General features: G+C 38.6%; 1 protein-coding gene across 1 annotated transcript in view; it reads right to left on the bottom strand.

Moving 5' to 3' along the window:
* The window catches only part of LOC121385870 (amyloid-beta precursor-like protein), a 53926-nt gene that overhangs the window by 19092 nt on the left and 13824 nt on the right, over positions 1-21010 (bottom strand). The window contains 2 exon segments of the mRNA XM_041516660.1: positions 6871-7089; positions 8391-8511. Coding sequence (XP_041372594.1) covers positions 6871-7089; positions 8391-8511 — 340 coding nt within the window.

The following is a 21010-nucleotide window of genomic DNA, read 5'->3' as shown; positions in this document are numbered from 1 at the left end:
ACACCAAGACGGGAACCCTATGACTACCTGGTAGCTTAACCAGGACACCATGCAGAGGCCTGTCAGATGCCCACAATAATAACATGAATTTAACACTTTTGTAACCACAAAGGCCTGTCAGATGCCCACAATAGTAACATGAATTCAACACTTTTGTAAAGTCACAAGCTTCTGATAGTCTGATGTAACGAAAATGCTTAGTCCCCGACATTCCAGCAAACACGAAAAGGTTAATAGTACATGTCATTTTACAAGCATACTTCTGAGTTCCAAAGCCCCGTTCCACAAAGCGATCTTAGCGCTAAGATCACAGTAAGTGCATATGTTGGCTGTGCAGTTACGGTGATCTTAGTGCTAAGATCACTTCGTGGAATGGGACCCAGGTCTAACCACATCAATATTCAAATTTCTGACATCTGTGCATTTTTTCCATATGTGTGACCAAGATGTTTGTAAATCAATCTATATTTTCAATTGAAACACTGTTATACATGTAGGAAAATAAGTGTACCTTCAATGGATAAAGTTTGTTTTGTTTAATGACACCACTAAAGCACATTGATATATTAATAATCGGCTATTGGATGTCAAACATTTGGTAATTTCAACAGTCTTAGAGAGGAAACCTGCTTTATTTTTCCATTGGTATCAAGGGATCTTTTATATACACCATCCCACAGACAGGATAGCACATACCCCAGCCTTTGATATACCAGTCATAGTGCACTTAAATAGCTCAATGAGCCCACCAACTGGGATTGATCCCAAACTGACCATGCATCAAGTGTGCACTTTACCACTGGGTTATGTCTTGCACCCTTCCTTCAAGAGATAACACAAATAACATAATCTACAGTTACAAGAACACCTGTACCCAAGGACACTTCCAACATGTAATCTACAGTTACAAGAACACCTGTACCCAAGGACACTTCCAACATGTAATCTACAGTTACAAGAACACCTGTACCCAAGGACACTTCCAACATGTAATCTACAGTTACAAGAACACCTGTACCCAAGGACACTTCCAACATGTAATCTACAGTTACAAGAACACCTGTACCCAAGGACACTTCCAACATGTAATCTACAGTTACAAGAACACCTGTACCCAAGGACACTTCCAACATGTTAATTTTGTATACAAATGCTTTAACTGTATACACAGGTACATTTGTAGGTCACCTGTCTATACATCGGACTTCTGGTTTTAAAACCCAGCTGAGTGACACAACACATTCTTTAAAATGCATAGGAAGGGAAAATCACTCCTTAGAATAACAAAAAAGGAATCATATCACTAAACAAGGTTCGGTGTCTCCGACGATATTGATTATCAATTGAGAACCTTGTTTTTTTTATCACTGTCAAAATGGATATGGTAAACTAAAACAGCAAAGTTTGAATGAAAAAGAAGAAAAAAATATATATATACATGTACATGATCGCTTTCAGGGAAATGGGTGTAGTCAAGTTCATTCTGCTCAAAAATTTAATTTGCTAATAGCCACATTTTCTCTGTAAATAAGGTGACCTTTAAATTGAAGTTGTATTACACATATATACCATTAACACTGAATATATACTAAAGAGTTGTCTTCATGTAACATTCACGTATCTGTTCTAGTCTTCTACAGAATGGTTCAGAAATTGAAACTGAAACTGAAAAAAAAAAAAACATTTCCCTCTACAGTTGACAATTCAGTTTGTGACTCACTTGTGAGACTAGTGTTTTCTGAGATGAGTCATAATATCTGAAACTGTGCAGGTTATGTCGTGTAAACTGAGTCATTATGACAAACCTCACACATTACATTATTTAACAATGCACCAGTATCAGGATATCGGAAATACACGATTCTATACAAGTCTGGGGAACTTATGTGTGCGGAACGTAATGACAGCAATGTGAGTGTACCTATTAATAAAAATGACAGACCATTAGTGCTACTAGGTGGTTATGGGTTTCAATGTTATGAAATTTAACGCTGCATTTCACACTTTGACAAATTTTAAACAACAGTTCTCTTACTATCCTCTATCTAAAAATTAATTTCCAAGGTTTTAGGTTACATAATTTTACCCTCCGTACCCTCTGGCAAAAACCCGGGGGATGGGGGGACAGGGAGAAGAAATTATATAACAACCATGCAGTATATACCATTATGTTCGTCATACCTCTGATATACGTTTACATTTCATAACCGTATTGATCACGGAGTAGGCTTGAAGATGTGATTGACTATTTGGCACACTACAAATATGAAATGAAACTAAAAAAACTGAACGTCATCCTTCGATAAACCTCATTACGTAAAAGAGGTTATGTAAAGACATCAGAAACTGATTTATGTGAATCTTCAAACAAAAATAAGTTGTGTTGTTTTTAATTATAAAAATTGTTTGACATTTTTTGTGAATTTATTGATGTGTAACAGTCACACAAAAAAAGGAATAATTTTTTTAATTATAAAATCATTTAAAAGGCGATGTTTGCCTACAAATAGTGTTTTATAAAAATTGGCATTTGTATATTTTTATCTTAAATCATGAACGCGAAATGATAAACATAAAAAACATGAAAGAAAATGTTTTTTGATAACATCAGTGGGAAAAAAAAAAAAATTGTATATATTTTACATAACAGAATAAAAAATATTTAAAAAAAAGGAATAAAAGTTATGAATTTTAACTCCCATATATGTATAAAAAGTAAACAAAATGCTGTAATCCAATTTATCACCCATGTGCCAGTTTACTTCACCAGCAGACACTCATAACAAGGAAAATAAATTCCTAGATTGGTGCAGCATAAAAAACATTATTGATTTCTCGCTAAGGAACCAAAGACTTTGTCAGTACGATTCTATATATATTACATCATCACGATTTGGCAAACATACACAATGGCGTTATACAATTTAACAGCTTGCCTCTCACATTGAAATAAAATGTTATTTTAATACAATTCATTGCAGATTTTTTAAAACAAAAATGAATAAAACTTTGGGTTTTTTTTAATTATCTGTGAACGTGAATAAGATACAAAGTTAGAGCAACACTTCTAACAGTATGTAAAATGGATTGTAACATTATTTCTGTATACATGTGCATGTATGGATATGTAAAATAAACGGCTTTCAGAGAAAAACGGTAATAAATAGAACTCAGTACCTGATCCTGAACTCTAGCCTATCAAAGGTTCAGGCACGTCCACCCTGGGCCCTACCTCTGGGTAGGCCTGGTCAGAGAACTCATTACCAGTTATTATCAAATTTGTCTCTAGTGAAAAAGTCTATTTATTACATACCCATTTGATCTTACTATTGTAATAAAGACCATATGTGATACAAAATCTCACATGTGTAATACGTGTTCACCCAAATAACGTCATGTTATTAATGTCAATAGCCAGGAATGACATCATGTCACTAGCCAGGAATGACATCATGTCACTAGTCAGGAATGACGTCATGTTCCTAGCCAGGAATGACATGTCACTAGCCAGGAATGACGTCATGTTCCTAGCCCACAATCAGCATTTCGTCAATTCTATAAAATTCCAACCAACTTTCCAGAAGTAAGTTGTTATTTTTTAAAACGTTTGTTAGTTATAGATAGGTGGTATGTAATAAAAACAGAACCACATACCAGTTGTTTTGCCATGTTATTTATGGCACTCATTTATAGTGCACAAAAGTTATATTCTTGCACACAATACACTCGTGCAATAAATAACATGGCAAAACAACCAGTGTTCGAGATTAAATTATATGGGCAGTATCCCGCTGAATACTAACATTTCATATCTGGTATCCCACCTGAGAATTTAGTATTATATGGTATCCCGATGGGATACTGGGTTCTTGAAGTCTGGTATCCAAAATTAAATTCTGGTATCCCCGGAATATCGGGATAATGTTACTCTCGAACACTGACAACAGATATGTGGTTCTGTATATTTATCACTTTCTAAAGCTTGTGACAAATGAAAATTACTCAACTCTGGACATAAATTTGAAACAGTGCTCTAACTTAACAATTTTAGCTACGTGCACAGTGCGCTTAAACTAAGAAAAATAGGAGGAAAACTGATTATTAATAATAAAAGTAACAAAATAACAGTGATATATGACACTCTACTGAATGTTTAAGATTGTGAGCACCTGTTTACATATTTTGTTTATCAGAGTTTTTAAACATTTATGCAAAACTGTTGCATGTGTATAATGTGCTGTGAATAAAAGCCAGTTGTCATGTTTTTGACGTGCATAACTGAATTAAAATAAACATTATTTTGATATATCACTTGCACCACATTTAAACTTGAACTTACTGTAATAAATCACTTTTGATAAACAAGATTACAAGTAGTTTTCGTAAAGTTATACCAGACAGAAGGACAAGACTGTGTAAATTAAAAATACCCGTGTTACATGTTACAAGTAAGTACATGTACTTTTGGCTATGCAATTGGTAAACTGAATAAATTATAATAGTACATAATGTTTGAAGTTGGATGATGCAACTAAGCCCATACATCAAATTATGGTCACCTTTGTTACTATAGTTACCGATTCGAGCCCTGTGACAACAAACAATCTGAGAGTACTACCGGGTCATACTACCGGGCCGAACAGATTTTAATATCTCCTACGTCCAAGGGCCATAACACTGAAAATTGGAGAAAACTTTAATCATTTTCTCTTTTAAGAACACTTAACCTGACCTCACGCACAGCTGCAACAGTCGGCAAGTATGTTGGCCTATAGGACTTCTACGATTACAGCAATGTTTTCGCAGCTCACTCAACATCACCGGTTATCTCTTTTGAAAAACTCTTACTTTAGACTCCAGTCACAGTCGAGAGTTTTCATCACGACCATGGTATCCGTCAATGAGTTTAGCAGGGAAGGTTTCGAAGGTTGTGAAGTACAGTGAGAAAATACAGCAATCATCTGCTACAGTGAAAGCTCTCCAATTCATGACCTCGTTGGAAGCTTCCAAGAGGAAGAGTGCATTTCAGACGACTACTCAGGCCAAAAGATGGAAGTTGTCCTTTTCAAAGCGTCAGCAGAACCGGAAGTTCTCTTTCGAGAAGGAAACCTTCCAGATCTGGTGGTTGGCCGGCCGGTAAACAAGTCAAGTGCTGACTGCAACTGGCAACCAACTGCATAGACCTCAAACCGCCCCTCAACATGTAATTGATTTATGATTCGGACTCGACTCGGAATTTGGGAATACTGGAATGTTCTGTCTGTGTGGTGACCCGTACATGCCTCGTATTCTACGATACAGCTTCAGCCTGCAATTGTGTCCCATACCACCTTTAACCTTGCCTCCAAGGGAAGTTTATCATTCATCGGAACACGCCCTGGTTTTGAAACAGGCTGTAGACAAGCTGGTGAAGACGGGGGCCGTCAGACAAATCTCAATTCAAGACCCGACTCCCAAATTTTATTCAGAGATCTTTGTGGTTCCCAAGAAAGACTCGGACAATTTTTGCATGATTCACAATATGGCCTACTTCAATCAACATTATTTACTTCCACCTCTGAAGTTCAAGATGTCAACAATACAGGATGTCAAGATGGTGGTTCAATCAGAATATTGGTTAGCATCTATAAATCGCCATGAAAGTCAAATCTGATCTGTTACAGTACATCATAAAGCTATACACAAAATTTCAGGTCAATATCTCGATACATTGTGAAAAAACAGCCCGGAAAACTATATGTGTGACAGTGGGACAGATAGAACAGAGACAAAACCTATACTCTGCTCCGGTTGGAATGATAGGGGATTAATAACTGGTGACATTTATTATCCTCTATCTAATAACATTTCCAGTAACAAACCTTATTATAAGGGTTAATGTTACTAGTCAACACATTGGGGTTAATGTAATTTGTCAGCACTACTTTTTAATTCATAACATTCATGCATGTATACCTACATTTAAGTACCAATAACAATACTAATTATTATTTAATTTTCAATTTTGTAATGACTAACTGGTCAGCTGTAAAATAAGGCAAGGCCAGTTTGGCCATGAAGCTCTATTTAATTTTCATTGCATTGGAGCATATGATTAGGATACTACTGCAATTTGCTAGTCTTCACCTGAAAAGAAAACACTCTCCGAAGTGGTCAGTCCAAGACCACAGCTAAGCTGATGGGGAAATGGCAAGTGTGTGGCATGGATAGCCACAAGAGACGAGCATCTGTCCAGTTGGAGAGACAAGGACTGGGATGTGGACTGAAAGCAGTTAAAAGATAGGAGTTGCCAGATCAGGAAGAAATGAAATGGAATTCAAAGGAGAGAAAAGAAAGGGGGCAGTGGTATATATATATATATATATATATATATATATATATATATATATATATATATATATATAAAAAACACCCCTTCATATGATTACCTGCCTAGGACCATTTCAGGAGTGCATGATCTTCAGCTTGCCTTGATTTTGCGCATGGTAATGCCTAATTGGTCGCATAGCTGCCATTAAGTCTGAACAAGTCTTATCATTATGCTTTTGACCTTTTGACAAAATTAATTACTCTTTATCATTACTGTATGATTTTTCTTAACCCTAATCCTAAACGTGACCCATTTTCTTTCTCTGACACCATATAACTGTAAATAAAATGTGCTGAGTGCGTCGTTCTTCTTCTTCTTCTTCTTGGGGAGGCCCCCCCATACTCCCTGTTGACAGTGGTTGCATTCAATTCCATAGGGCAATACCCAAAAATGTCTTTCTGGCAGAAACACTGACTCCATGAGGCCTTTGTCAAAATTAATCCAGAAGACTTAACTTCCAATGACTACATCACCGTCAAGTTGATGACTAAGAGACTTACGTTTCTCCTTGGGACAGCAGACGAACTCCACCCCATTGAACATGTCGATCTTGCACTCGAGCAGCATGGCGAAGCTCTGGGTGACCATCTTGCGGTCGCGACACATCGAGATGGCTGTCTGGTTCCAGAAGTCGAAGTCCCGGCACATGTCCGTGTCATGGTGGTGGTCAAACTCACAGTGCTGTGGGACCAGCAGCGCGTCACTCTGGAACTGTCCCACTGGAAGCAACAAGTTACAATTATTACTCCCATTCCTAGCCGTGCAAGACAGGCGTATTCCATGACGTCAGCCCATGCGGAATAAATCAGTCTTGCATGACCACATGACTTCTACTACTGTTTGAACTGATATTAACATTGGGTGACGTCACGTAAACGGCAAAATAACGCAAGAAATGCTTGTTATATTTCATAAAAATAAGGAAACCTGCTGTCATAATGAAATTATACTATCATTTTCGGTTTATACTTTTATTTTTGGGTACGATCTTTTCAATGGTTATGATTATTTTATTTTAAGATAAAAAATAAAAAATATAGGTTTTTCACGTTTTCCCAAAATGTTCGTTTTTCATCTACTGGATGGCAGAAAAATAATCCTCCATTATGTATCCATGTGGGACAGGGCTATTCCACCCTCGGGTACATAATATGATGCCAGGGACTCAGCAAGCCTCGTCCCCCGACAACAAATTATGTACCCTCGGGTGGAATAGCTCTGTCCCATATGGACACATATGAAGGATTCTTTTAATATCACTTGGCCAAATGTGGAATGTTCATATGCAATTAAGTTTGTCTTCTCTCATCTTGGGGCAGGATTTAGCTCAGTCAGTTGAGTGCTCGCTTGAGGTGCTTGTATCACAGGATCGAACCACCTCAGTAGATATATTCAACTAATTGGGGGTTTTCTCGATCTAACCAGTGCACCACAACTGGTTAAAGGCCGGGGTATGTGTTTTTCTGTCTGTGGGAAAGTGCACATAAAAGATCCCTTGCTGCATTAGGAAAAATGTAGCAGGTTTCCTCTGATAAAGTCCTACGAGTCAGATTTATCAAACGTTTGACATCCAATAACCGATGATTAATTAATTAATGTTCTCTAGTGGTGTTGTTAAACAAAACAAACTTATCTTATTTCGGCCAAATGTCTGAAAATATAATTGAAATCATTATAATGCTGGCAATCTCCAGTGAAAAATAGCAGCCAAGATGTTTTTCTCTACAGTAGAAAGGTTCTTTAAACTTGTTATTTCAGTTATTGATAGTAACCTGTACATGGATTACCAGGCACTGGGCTTATTTCGATACCTGGGAATGTCAATTCTACAACACAGAGAGTAATGTCTTACCTAGACATCTGAATGGTCTGCTCTGGTGTGTGTGTTTTCTGATAGTGACAATCCAACAACATACACTTTGAGAAAAATGTCTTACCTAGACATCTGAATGGTCTGCTCCAGTGTGTGTTTTCTGAGAGTAACAATCCAACAACATACACTTTGAGAAAAATGTCTTACCTATACATCTGAATGGTCTGCTCCGGTGTGTGTGTTTTCTGCCATTCTTCGATGGCCACCCAGGAATGTTCACCCAGTAGGACGTCTCTACGATGTTCGTGATATCGTGGTTTGGATACAACTGTTTAAAAAAGAAGAATTTTTAAGAATACTGCAGAATTAAATATCTTGACTATCATAAATGTATTTCGTATCACTGATATTTGCACCCATAAGATGTTCATCTCAAACTAGAACAATATTTTAATGAGATCTACATTATAAATCATTCAGATCTAAGTGAACTTGAAGAAACACACCATAGAAAGAAGAAAAACTAGTGATGAACCGTTAAAAAAAATATCTATTTATTGTTCAAATTGTTTTTAATATACTACTCAAAAGAATTTAAGGGTCAGACGATATTTTCGACATTATTTTCTGAATGTCAATTATATTAGCTAGACCATAATGTCATGCATGGTATTGTTCCATTTTGACGAAAGTGGGTCTAAGCAACCCATAAATGAATTAAAATCCACTGTCATTGACACTGTCGACTAGTTCTAATGGCGAAAACATGCTTACATTTGCACGTAAATTAGGGCGAAAGCGAAAGGTCTGCCAAGTGCCCATAACTTGCTTTTTCACAAAGCGCTTCATTTGCACGCTTTGCATGTGTATTCCATGTTCCCAATGCTGAATTTCCGTATAATTGGAGCTTGCGTTCGTGTACGGTGCACACTCCAAATTCGACAATGGTACGACGTCAACTGACTATCGAAGATCGAGGAAGGGCTATTGCTTGGCTTCAGGATGGCAATACGCAAAGAAATGTTGCTCTGAGACTTGGTGTCAGTCAGAGTGTCGTTGGCCGACTGTGGCAACGGTACCAAGCAACGAATTCTGTTCGAAATCATCCATGTTCGGGAAGACCCCGAAGCACTACAAATAGAGAGGACCGCTACATCACCAATATGGCTCTATGTCAACGCACAACCACTGCACGCCGATTACATGACAATCTGCGGACTGCGACTGGAACTCGAGTGTCTGATCAAACCATATGCAATCGTCTTGAGAGCCAATAATCTACGCTGCCGTCGCCAGGCTGTTCGACCACCACTCCTACCACGTCACAGAACGGCCAGACGTCACTGGTGCACGCTTCATCTGCGATGGCAACGTGTTCAGTGGGGTCGAGTGATGTTCACTGATGAGTCCAGGTTTCGTCTCCAGTTCAACGACGGTCGGGTTCGTGTCTACAGACGTCCTGGGGAGCGCTTCGCTGACGTTAACGTTAGACAACGTCACCGGTTCGGTGGTGGCAGCGTCATTGTGTGGGGCGGCATCTCTATCCACCACAGGACCCCCCTCTATGTGGTGGATGGCAATCTGAATGGAATCCGCTATCTGAATGAGATTATCCGGCCGTTGGTTCTCCCAGGCTTTCAGCAGATTGGCGGCGGGGCAGTTCTGCAGGATGACAATACCAGACCCCACCGCGCCAGGGTGGTAACGGACTTTCTCAGACAACAAGGTATCGCCAGGATGGATTGGCCAGCATATTCGCCTGACTTGGCCCCAACAGAGAACGCCTGGGACGAATTAGGCAGTTGAGTTCGGGATAACCATGCCCCTCCGGCCAACCTTCATGATCTGGGTCAACTTCTTATGGCAGAGTGGCAGGCCATTCCCCAAGAGTTCTTCAGACGTCTGATCAACAGCATGAGGCAACGATGTGTCGAGTGTATTCGCGCCAGGGGTGGATTCACACACTATTAAACGAATGTTCTAATGTGTAAAATCCATGTTTGACAACCTTCAACTTTGACAGCATGTCATGTGACTTTCTTGTATACAGTGACGTTTATTTGTGGGTTTTTGTAAATATGGAACAATAAATTAAATTTTAGGTGTAGTTTACATCATCAATCTAATACACTCTGAAACTTATTTGGTTATAAATGTTTGACCCTTAAATTCTTTTGAGTAGTATACATCGTATTAGTTTTAATACACTGTATTAAAATAGCATTTTATTACAAATTTAACAATGAAAACTGAAAGACATAAATTATACAAAGGCTTAAAAGTATGTGACGTCATTGTGTATCACTGCCAAATTGTGATGACGTCATATTTAGTCCTAGCAACATCATCAGTCTGTCCAGTAATATTGTACATTACACCAATGCATGATCATTTCTCAGTGAGAAATTATGATTTTTATTTCCATGATTACGAGTGCCCTCTGGGGCAATAACCTTATCAACGCACATGTAGTACAGCCATAATTGTTCAGACAACAAACTGTATTACCCGGTAAGCATGTTTTATGGAATGAGTCTGGGCATTGTTTTCAGACACCATAATTAGCATTGTAATGTCTGTAGGAAGTACAAAGATGTAATGTGGGACTGTTCAAATGTCAGTAATGTGAGACTGAATGTCAGCAATAATGAACTTCCTGACACAATGAACGAGGGCTTTCGTTTCTGTCATTATTTCCCGTCGGTGCCCGTGTGATCCTTTATTTCTTTTCATCAGTATGTTTACCACAACTGTATTTAAATAATTAGTTCACAATCAATACTAATACAATTCAAGGTCAATTTGTATGTTTAGTTTAAAAAGAAGAAACTTGTTTTATCACATAAAATACTCCAACTGATTAACCACAGACAAGGCAGTATATTAACAACAGACAAGGCAGTACATACCACACCTCTTATGTTCCATTCATGAAACACAGGCAGACATGCATGTACATGTATGAGAAAAATACAACGTGTCCAGCTATCGAGTTTGACCCCACTACTTCATACAAGCACCATAACTGGTATATCAAAGGTTGTGGTATGTGCTATCCTGTCTGTGGGATGGTGCATGTAAAAAATCCCATGCTACCAATGGGTTTCCACTATGTCAAAATTACTGAATATTTGACATCCAATAGCTGATGATTAATTATAATAAATCAATGTGCTCTAGTTGTGTCGTTAAACATAAAACAAACTTTCATGCAAGTTTACCTACTCTACCTGTAAGCTAAATGCCACATTCACATAGTAATAATTAACAAGTAAGAGGTAATCAGCATCATTCGGTGAAGGCAAACACCATTAAAAACAAATCAATGATCTTTATTAAGTATTTAAGAACTTTGTGAAAACAAAGCTTATAGATCAAAGTCTTCAATCTCAGATGTGTATCCGACGAAGTCGGTCAGTTCGAGAAGAATTCGCTCTGAACCATCAATATATCACGTCAGCAGATTCGACCCATTTTCAGAGAGCTCCGTTATTGATCTGGCAAGATTCTGTGGAGCTGCAACACAAATGAAGGCAAGCCCACTACATGCGCACATCTTGAACAGTGTTGGTGATACTACGAGAGAGAGAGAGAGAGAGAGCTAACAAAACTCGTGTGGCAATGAATTAAATCAATCATCTAAAAATACTACATTCAAACAGAAAGGAAGCGTTTGTTACAACACATGCCAACACACTGTTTAATGATGAGCTGGTCACAGAATAGAAATGTTAGTTACAACACTTGTCAACACTATTTAATGATGAGCTGGTCAGAGAATGGGTTGGGTGACAGGTCACCGAGACAACAATGAACATTCCTGGCCATGTCATTAGGGTCAGCAGCAGCATTTGATTCACTTCACTGTCTCCCAGGAGTCTGGTCTCCACTGTATTTCATCACAGGAATGTGCTGCTTAATGATTCACTCCATAAACTTGTCCCACAAATATCACATTAGGCCAGAATTATTTTCAGTGAATATGCTTACATTTGTTTATGGCATGACGTGACCCATTGGTAAAGCGTTCACTTGATGCACGGTTGGTTTGGGACTGATCCCCGTCGGTGGGCCCATGGGGCTATTTCTCGTTTCAGCCAGTGCACTCGACTGGTATATCAAAAGGCTGTGGTATGTGCTATCCTGTCTACTAATGGAAAATGTAGTGTGTTTTCTATCTAAGACTATTTGTCAAAATTATCAAATGTTTGCCATCCAAAAGAAGATGATTAATAAATCAATGTGCTCTAGTGATGTTGTTAAACAAAACAAATTTTAACATTTTGTTCAAGGAAAATAAAATTTAAAAAAATGAATACAAACAGAATGCAGGGTGAATAAAGTTTGTTTTGTTTAACGACACCACTAGAACATTTATTTATTAATCATCAGCTAATGGACGTCAAACATTTAGTAATTCTGGCATTTAGTCATACAGAGGAAAGCCGCTACATTTTCTATTAGTAGCAAGGGATCTTTTATATGCACCATCCCACAGACAGGATAGCACATACCATGGCCTTTGATATACCAGTTGTGGAATGAGGATTAGGCCAATGGGCCCACCAACAGGGTATATACAGGGTGATGACTAATTGAGGTGAAGAGGTACGTTGTCACTACTGTACAAAAGACACTCCTTCTTTTCAATGGTGAATGTTTGCTCATTAGAGGTGCAGAGCAAGAGAATGTATGTCGTTCATGAGAAAACACCACAGTTCAGACTGAAAGAGCACTTGAAAACATCAGTCAGGTTGTCACAGCCGATGTACATGGACCAGACCATTATTACCTTTACATTTGTCAACTCCAGTTTTCTGAACAGTTTCCGTTTAAAGTAAACTGTAACACATTCTTCATTTCATGACCAAAATGAATAAGCCATTGACGTATGTTAAAATAACATGTCAGATGTACTATACAAATATTCTGTTTCTTAACTGTTGTAACTGAAATACTGAGCTATTCAAATGAGGTATAAGAAACAACTACCTGTTTTAACAAGCTATATATGTATTGATGTATGAATATCTATATATCTTATGTATGTCAAGGTTGACTATTACATACATAGATATTAACGCACTGACGCAGGGGATAATTATATTCTTTGTGGCCTCACAAATTGTCCCATGCCGTTGCTGGGACTCAAACCTGTAGCACCGATTCGCCCGCAAATTGCAAGACTAACCACGATACGCTCTGAGCTATATATGTATGTATGTATGTATTGATGTATGAATATCTATATATTGTATGTATGTCGAGGTTGACTATTACATACATAGATATTAACGCACTGGCGCAGGGGATAATTAAATCCTTTCTGGCCTCACAAATTGTCCCATGCCGTTGCTGGGACTCGAACCTGTGGCACCGATTCGCCCGCAAATTGGCAGACTAACCACGATACGCTCTGAGCTATCGAAGCTTCCATAAAAAGGAAGCTCTTTAACTCAACCATATGCATGGGGCCTACAATCTACGCGGTCGATCCCGCTTACGTGCATGAAACAGTGGGCAGACCTGGAACTGGCTAGTATGTATTGATGTATGAATATCTATATATTGTATGTATGTCGAGGTTGACTATTACATACATAGATATTAACGCACTGGCGCAGGGGATAATTAAATCCTTTCTGGCCTCACAAATTGTCCCATGCCGTTGCTGGGACTCGAACCTGTGGCACCGATGCGCCCGCAAATTGGCAGACTAACCACGATACGCTCTGAGCTATCGAAGCTTCCATAAAAAGGAAGCTCTTTAACTCAACCATATGCATGGGGCCTACAATCTACGCGGTCGATCCCGCTTACGTGCATGAAACAGTGGGCAGACCTGGCACTGGCTAGTATGTATTGATGTATGAATATCTATATATTGTATGTATGTCGAGGTTGACTATTACATACATAGATATTAACGCACTGGCGCAGGGGATAATTAAATCCTTTCTGGCCTCACAAATTGTCCCATGCCGTTGCTGGGACTCGAACCTGTGGCACCGATTCGCCCGCAAATTGGCAGACTAACCACGATACGCTCTGAGCTATCGAAGCTTCCATAAAAAGGAAGCTCTTTAACGCAACCATATGCATGGGGCCTACAATCTACGCGGTAGATCCCGCTTACGTGCACGAAACAGTGGGCAGACCTGGCACTGGCTAGTATGTATTGATGTATGAATCTATATATTGTATGTATGTCGAGGTTGACTATTACATACACAGATGTTAACGCTCTGTATGTATGTATGTATGTATGTATGTATGTATGTATGTATATATATATGTATATATGTATATATGTATATATATGTAGATATCTTTAAAAAAAAAAGAAGAAAAGAGTATCACTTTCTATTTCCCCAAATGTAATATTGTACAAATGCACACATATACACATGTTCATTCAAATGAAGATTCCCGTACACTAAATCAACCCCCACTGCTGTCAATAGGGTTGGGCGATATTACCGCTTTACTGCAATACAAAACTCTCAATACAACACATCGCAGTACACAGAAATATGCAATTCTAGCATTTTTCAAGATTATTTTTCTAAAATTCAAGGGCTTTTAAATTTCATTACGACTAAATTCCAGCACTTTTTAAATCTGTATAAACCCTGGTAAACATTCCAAACTTTGTTCGAAAACAAGGATGACATTGTGATGTTATTGTTAATCTTCTTTTTTTAAACTTCGTCACTACACAGCTGCCGTCGGGGAAAATCACATGGAATTGTGTCAGTATTTAATGGACCTTTTTTTCCTTTTAGTCAAAAATATATTTTAACACTGGATTTTAATAATGTTTTTATAAAATTGAAATACATGTAGCGCTTATTGTAAATGAAAACATACGTAATCTCATCTCTTCATAAAGACTAGAACTTTGAAAAAACAAATTTTGGTCTGATTTTTACTTTACACAAATTTAGTGTGTTTTCCCTAGCTTGTTTTAGCATGGTGCAGCACCATGCCTCAATAGTCTAGCACCATCATGCCTTAATCAGCACCATGCTGCCCTGAGATTAAACAAGCCTTTTTCAGTAATTAATTCAAAAATTGCCTTTATAAAACACCAAAAAAGGTATTATTAATTAATACAATATGCCTTTTATATATTTTGTCATTCATTTATTAAAGCAAGCATATAAATTACATTAATGTTTATTTCAATTAATTTTTGTGTATTTTTAATAAAAACAAGTGCCCCGAAAATGGTGAAAATGCCCCTAAAGTGTTTGGTCTACCATGCCGTGCCAAATTTCTAGGGAAATCACTATTACATTATTATAAAGTTTACCTTTAATATTTAACATAAACAGATGGTTCACAAAGTACTACAGTTAACAATTGATTTGGATTGTTTTTTTTATCATAAATCTGCATACATGAATGCACACATGTAACCTCTGACAGTCAAGATTAGTGTTGTGAATTTGTTGGATGCATTTTCCAATAATCAGAAGCCAGGTCAGAGTACCATGTAAAAAATTCTACTTTGTGACTATGAATAAAAGATGAGCACATATTCTGGCGGCTAGCTGAAGTGAGACGTCTGGCAACCAGAAGGCAAACTGCCACTGGTTAAAATACATATCTGTTTTATGTGCACCAACCAACAACTGTCATTGCCACTCACTTCATTTTACAGCCATAAGGCTGGTTCATTCCTAGAAATGAATACATAAAAGGCAGACAAAGAAAAAATAGCTCGGCTTAATGATACCTCTGTTTGCGCCATGGTCATTTCATACCGAATTTGGTCGTTTCGTACCATAGTCATTTCGTACTATCACACCATCATTTGTAATCACATCTCACCTCACCAAAATAATACAGTGATTACAGGATAATTTAAAGTTAGTTAACTTATTTAAGCCTACGTTGTACTGAGATGCTTAGAATCCACTGTCGCTAAAATGAATGTGGGTTACAGAATGGCCTATGCTTCAGTTTTAAACAGGAATGTCTTAGTCAGCTTTTTTTTTTTTTCTTAACTTGGCACACACGTTATGTGCATTTCTTGCAAATAAACATTTGTTGTTGAATAATACAACAAACATGAAAGCATTTAATGTTTCTAGAGAATTACTGCTAATAAAAATAAACAAAATAATATCCATCATAAACAAATAAATATACATGTATATACAGGTACTAATATTATTGCCAGCTTCGCAGTTAATGCCTGCAATATAGCAACGGTGTCACAAACGTAACAGCAGCATACATTGTTTTTCTTCAAAACATATTTATTTTTTATTTTCAAATTTACACTGAAGTATGTTTGTTGTCAGTTGAACATCACTACAAGGGGAATCTGACGCTACTTTGTACATACATGTAAAACTGATTTACACCAAGTACAAATGTTTGTTTGTTCTCAGTTGAACATCACTACAAGGGGAACCTGATGCTACTTTGTACATACATGTAAAACTGATTTACACCAAGTACAAATGTTTGTTTGTTCTTAGTTGAACATCACTAGAAGGGGAACCTGATGCTACTTTGTACATACATGTAAAACTGATTTACACCAAGTACAAATGTTTGTTTGTTCTCAGTCGAACATCACTAGAAGGGGAACCTGATGCTACTTTGTACATACATGTAAAACTGATTTACACCAAGTACAAATGTTTGTTTGTTCTCAGTTGAACATCACTAAAAACTGTACTTTATGCTACATGTGTAGCAAATTTACACTGAAGTATGTTTGCTCTCCCGACGCCATATAACTGTAAATAAAATGTGCTGAGTGTCGTTAAATAAAACATTTCTTTCTTTCCTTAACCATATGTCCGACGCCATATAACCGTAAATAAAATGTGCTGAGTGGTCTTTAAATAAAACATTTCTTTCTTTCCTTAAATCATATGTCTTACGACCGCTGTCAAGTTTAAGAAAAAAATATTAAATTAAAATGTTGTCATAATTAGAGAGCACATATACTCTTCAAAAGAAGAAACGCAAAACCACATTGTCGTAACATTTGGAGAATTGATTTAATTATTGAATGGTGAGTCCGATAATTACTGTTGCAGGATTGTTCACAATTCACTCTAGTCCATTGTGAGTAAGTGAAGGACACACCACCAAGGTCAAGGTCATCTGGAGTCAATACATGTGGCCTCCGCGTGTGTGTTGACAACTGCCTGGCACCGCTGCCTGCCCATTGAAGCAACCAGAGTACGGATGACGTCCCGGGGGATGGTGGCCCACTCGGCCTGCAAGGCTGCTGCCAGCTCGGGCAGGGTCTGGGGCTGTGGTTGTCAAGTCGGTCCAACTCGTCCCATAGAAGTTGGGTTCAAATCCGGTGATATTGGCCAAGGAAGGACATTAAAATGTTGTTGTTCTGTAGGAAAGCCGTTAGACGAGGCCTGTCGTTGTCATGTTGGAACACTGCGTTGGCGTTGGCCATAACTTGGAACGATGTGTGGCCGGAGGATCTGGTCAATGTAGCCCTGTGCATTCAGGTTGCCCTGCACGTGGACCAGGTCAGTTCTGCCAGTGTGAGATGGCTGCCCACACATGACACTACCCCCGCCGAATCTGTCCACTTCCTGCACGCAGTTTGCCGCATAACGTTCACCACGACGCCTATACACGTGACATCTTCCATCATGACGTCGGAGCAGAAATCGGGACTCGTCACTGAACCTGTCTCCATCGCAGTTTCTCGATGAATCTGGCACCCACTGCAGTCAGAGTCGACGGTGTTGTGGTGTTAAGATGACACCTCGAACTGGACGTCTGGCACGAATTCCTACCTCACGTAGGCGGTTCCGTACGGTCTGGTCGGATATCCTGCGCAAACCTGGTATTGCTGCGGGCTGTGGAGGGTGGCAGTAGTCAATCGTTCCCGAAGGTGGCGTACCCGGATGTAGCGGAACCTGCCCGGGGGTAGTGACCCGTGGTCGGATCTAGGGAGGTCACGTGTTTGATCCATTTGCTGGTAACGGTCCCACAGTCTGGAGATGGTGCTTGGGGACACATGGAATGCCCTGGCAACGGCCGTTCTGGATTCGCCTGCGTCTAGTCGGCCGATGGCATTGTTTCTCTGCGGTTCACTGAGACGTGGCATGTCCTGGATTGTCAACTGTCGGCCAGATACAGAGGCCAGGCAAGCGAACACCCTGCACTTTTATACCTGTCGGTGTTCATGTTGCACGTGCAGACAACGCACGTGCAGTGGTGACATGGTTTGCACGTGGCTGCGTTTTTGCGAATATTCACATTTTGGAACTTTATTGTACAGTAGCTGCGTTTTATCAAATGTAACCGTGGGAATGTGTTTGGGACATGCAATGACCTTATATTCACAAAGCATGAACCGGTAGGAAACATAAAATCGGAGTTATAACCCATTTGTACCCTTTTGCGTTTCTTTTTTTGAAGAGTATATGATATAACCCATCTCTTTTTGATTTTAAACAATTTAAAGTTTGCTTCAGCGTGTAACAAGGAAGAAGTTCAGTGTGCGCCAGGCAAGGCGATCGATCACTATCGCTCCCCTCCACTGCAAATTGTCGTAAAATTTCTATGTTTAATGCATTTCATTTGAAACTTCATATCCCAGTGGTAAAGCACTCGCCTGATGTGCGGTCGGGTCTAGGATCTATTCCCATCTCCATCAGTCACCTATTTCTCGTCCTAGTTGTGCACCACAATTGGTTTATCAAGAGTCATGATATGTGCCATCCTATCTGTGGGATGGTGCATATAAAAGATCCCTTGCTACTAATTAAAATTACCAAATGTTTGACATCCAACAGCCGATGATTAATAAATCAAGATGCTCAAGTCGTGTCGTTAAACAAAACAAACATTTTGAAACTTCATGCGATTGCTCGCCTGGCATCATTTAAGGTGAGTGATAAACAGCTCGCCTTGATTTTGTCCATGACAAAGATTGAAGTTTGTTTTGTTGTAGAGCACACTGAATAATCCATCAAAGACTACTGGATGTCAAACAGTCATCAGGATAGGATAGCACATACCACAACCTTTAACATACCCAGGGCTTCTAGATTAAGGTAGCCCCACTCCCATGGCTAGCGATATTCAATGTTGGGCTAGTAAATAACTATCATTGCCATGCCCGATGGCTAGTGAAAACAAGATTGTTAAATGGTGCATTTAAGTATATTTTGTAAATATGAATATCTTGCCCCCACCCCCATCCTCCAATCTTAGTGTTTTTAAGCTTTTATCTCCCTCGTTAGGTGACATTATTACTATTAGTAAAATTGTATTAACTTAAAGTAAAATAGGGTTAGTGAATTCTTAATCGTGGCTAGTAAATATTCTAAATCACTGATCTCCTGGCTAGTGGATTTTATAAACATTCTAGAAGTCGTGCATACCAGTCATTGGGATGGATTAAAGCCAGTGTGTCCGCCAGGGAGGTTTCATCCAAAGATATAAGATCTAAGAACCTGAGGCAAGCACCCTGACCTTTGCGTCACAACGAGGTAAGAATGACAGAGAACACTGGTACAATTACTGTAAATCATAAAATATTAGCAATCTTACAATTTACCTACATGTAAATGCAATTATGACATATTATTAACGTCATGATATCAGCAGTCCTTGGTTTTTGCAAATTATAAGCGAGTGGAAAATCGCACACCTCAATATGCTAAGGCGAGTGAAAAATCACTCTCCAAAATAAACAAAATAGGCAGTGTAGCTTCGATAGGATTTTGACTTGTACATCTACAAAATTGTCTATTAAACCAATATTTCCCATTTGTTCAACAAAGAGAAATACCAGTTTAATGACTGCATGAAAGCCACTGCCATGTTTTTAATTTTTATTAAGGACCTTCCTATCAGCTGAAAGAGCTATGAAAATTGTTGATTTTTGTAAACAGTGGAAATAAATATACCCATCTATTCTACATGCACCGTTTGCCAAATGTGACGTGCGCCGTTTTTCATTCATCAGATTGAAATAAAGTGCGCTGTAGGAGCGCGATCACACCTGCGTGCACCTTACAAAGCAAGATCTGTATCAGAAACTAAAAAAAGAATAAGCTTAAGTTGTAGGATCAGCTGAAATAATGTTTTTGACATATCTTGACATTAAACAGCTATACAGACATCTTAATTTTAGCAGAAAATTGCTGTAATGTGCATGCTACATGTAACTAACTATTGTTGTTTGCTATCCTTTTGGTTTAATCAACAGCACGTAACCAATGTTGTGAGTTCAGTTTAAAATCACAGACAAAACAATCACATAAAAGGGTTTTGAAACAGTCTGTTGTACGTCTCTTTAATGTCATGAAATATTAGCGTCTTGTATGACCTCACTAAATTCGACACCATTTTATGCTTGTTATCATTTCCTAATTTACAGTATTAGTGAAGATCACCAAGTTATAATTGTACATTATCTACATGGAATTCTACACTCGCCTGGATAATAAACAACGATCAGTGACAAATTACTTCTATAACACAGACGGCCTGATAATCACTGGATACATTTGCATCATGAAATGGGATCAGTGGTCTCGGAGGCAGTCCATACACTGTTACATGGCCAAGATTGAGTTCCAGTAATTGATTAGATCGCCATGGATACCAGGATGGGCTCCGGTGTACAGCAGTATTAAGTGTTAAGTGGGTTCTTGGGCCACTGATCAAACATAGTGAAACCGACTCCAGCAAATACCAGGTTATTTCCCCGACAGCCAACATTCCTTTCATCTGTATGTGAGCTGGGTGTTGTGTGTACACAGGTAGCCTTGTCACACATCATATCAAATGCATATTAAAGATGAAGTCTCATGAACTGT

This window comes from Gigantopelta aegis, chromosome 12 (assembly GCF_016097555.1).
Source record: "Gigantopelta aegis isolate Gae_Host chromosome 12, Gae_host_genome, whole genome shotgun sequence".
NCBI lineage: Eukaryota > Metazoa > Mollusca > Gastropoda > Neomphalida > Peltospiridae > Gigantopelta > Gigantopelta aegis.
Note: the sequence above shows the minus strand (reverse complement) of the source record. Positions and strands in the feature narration are given on the sequence as shown.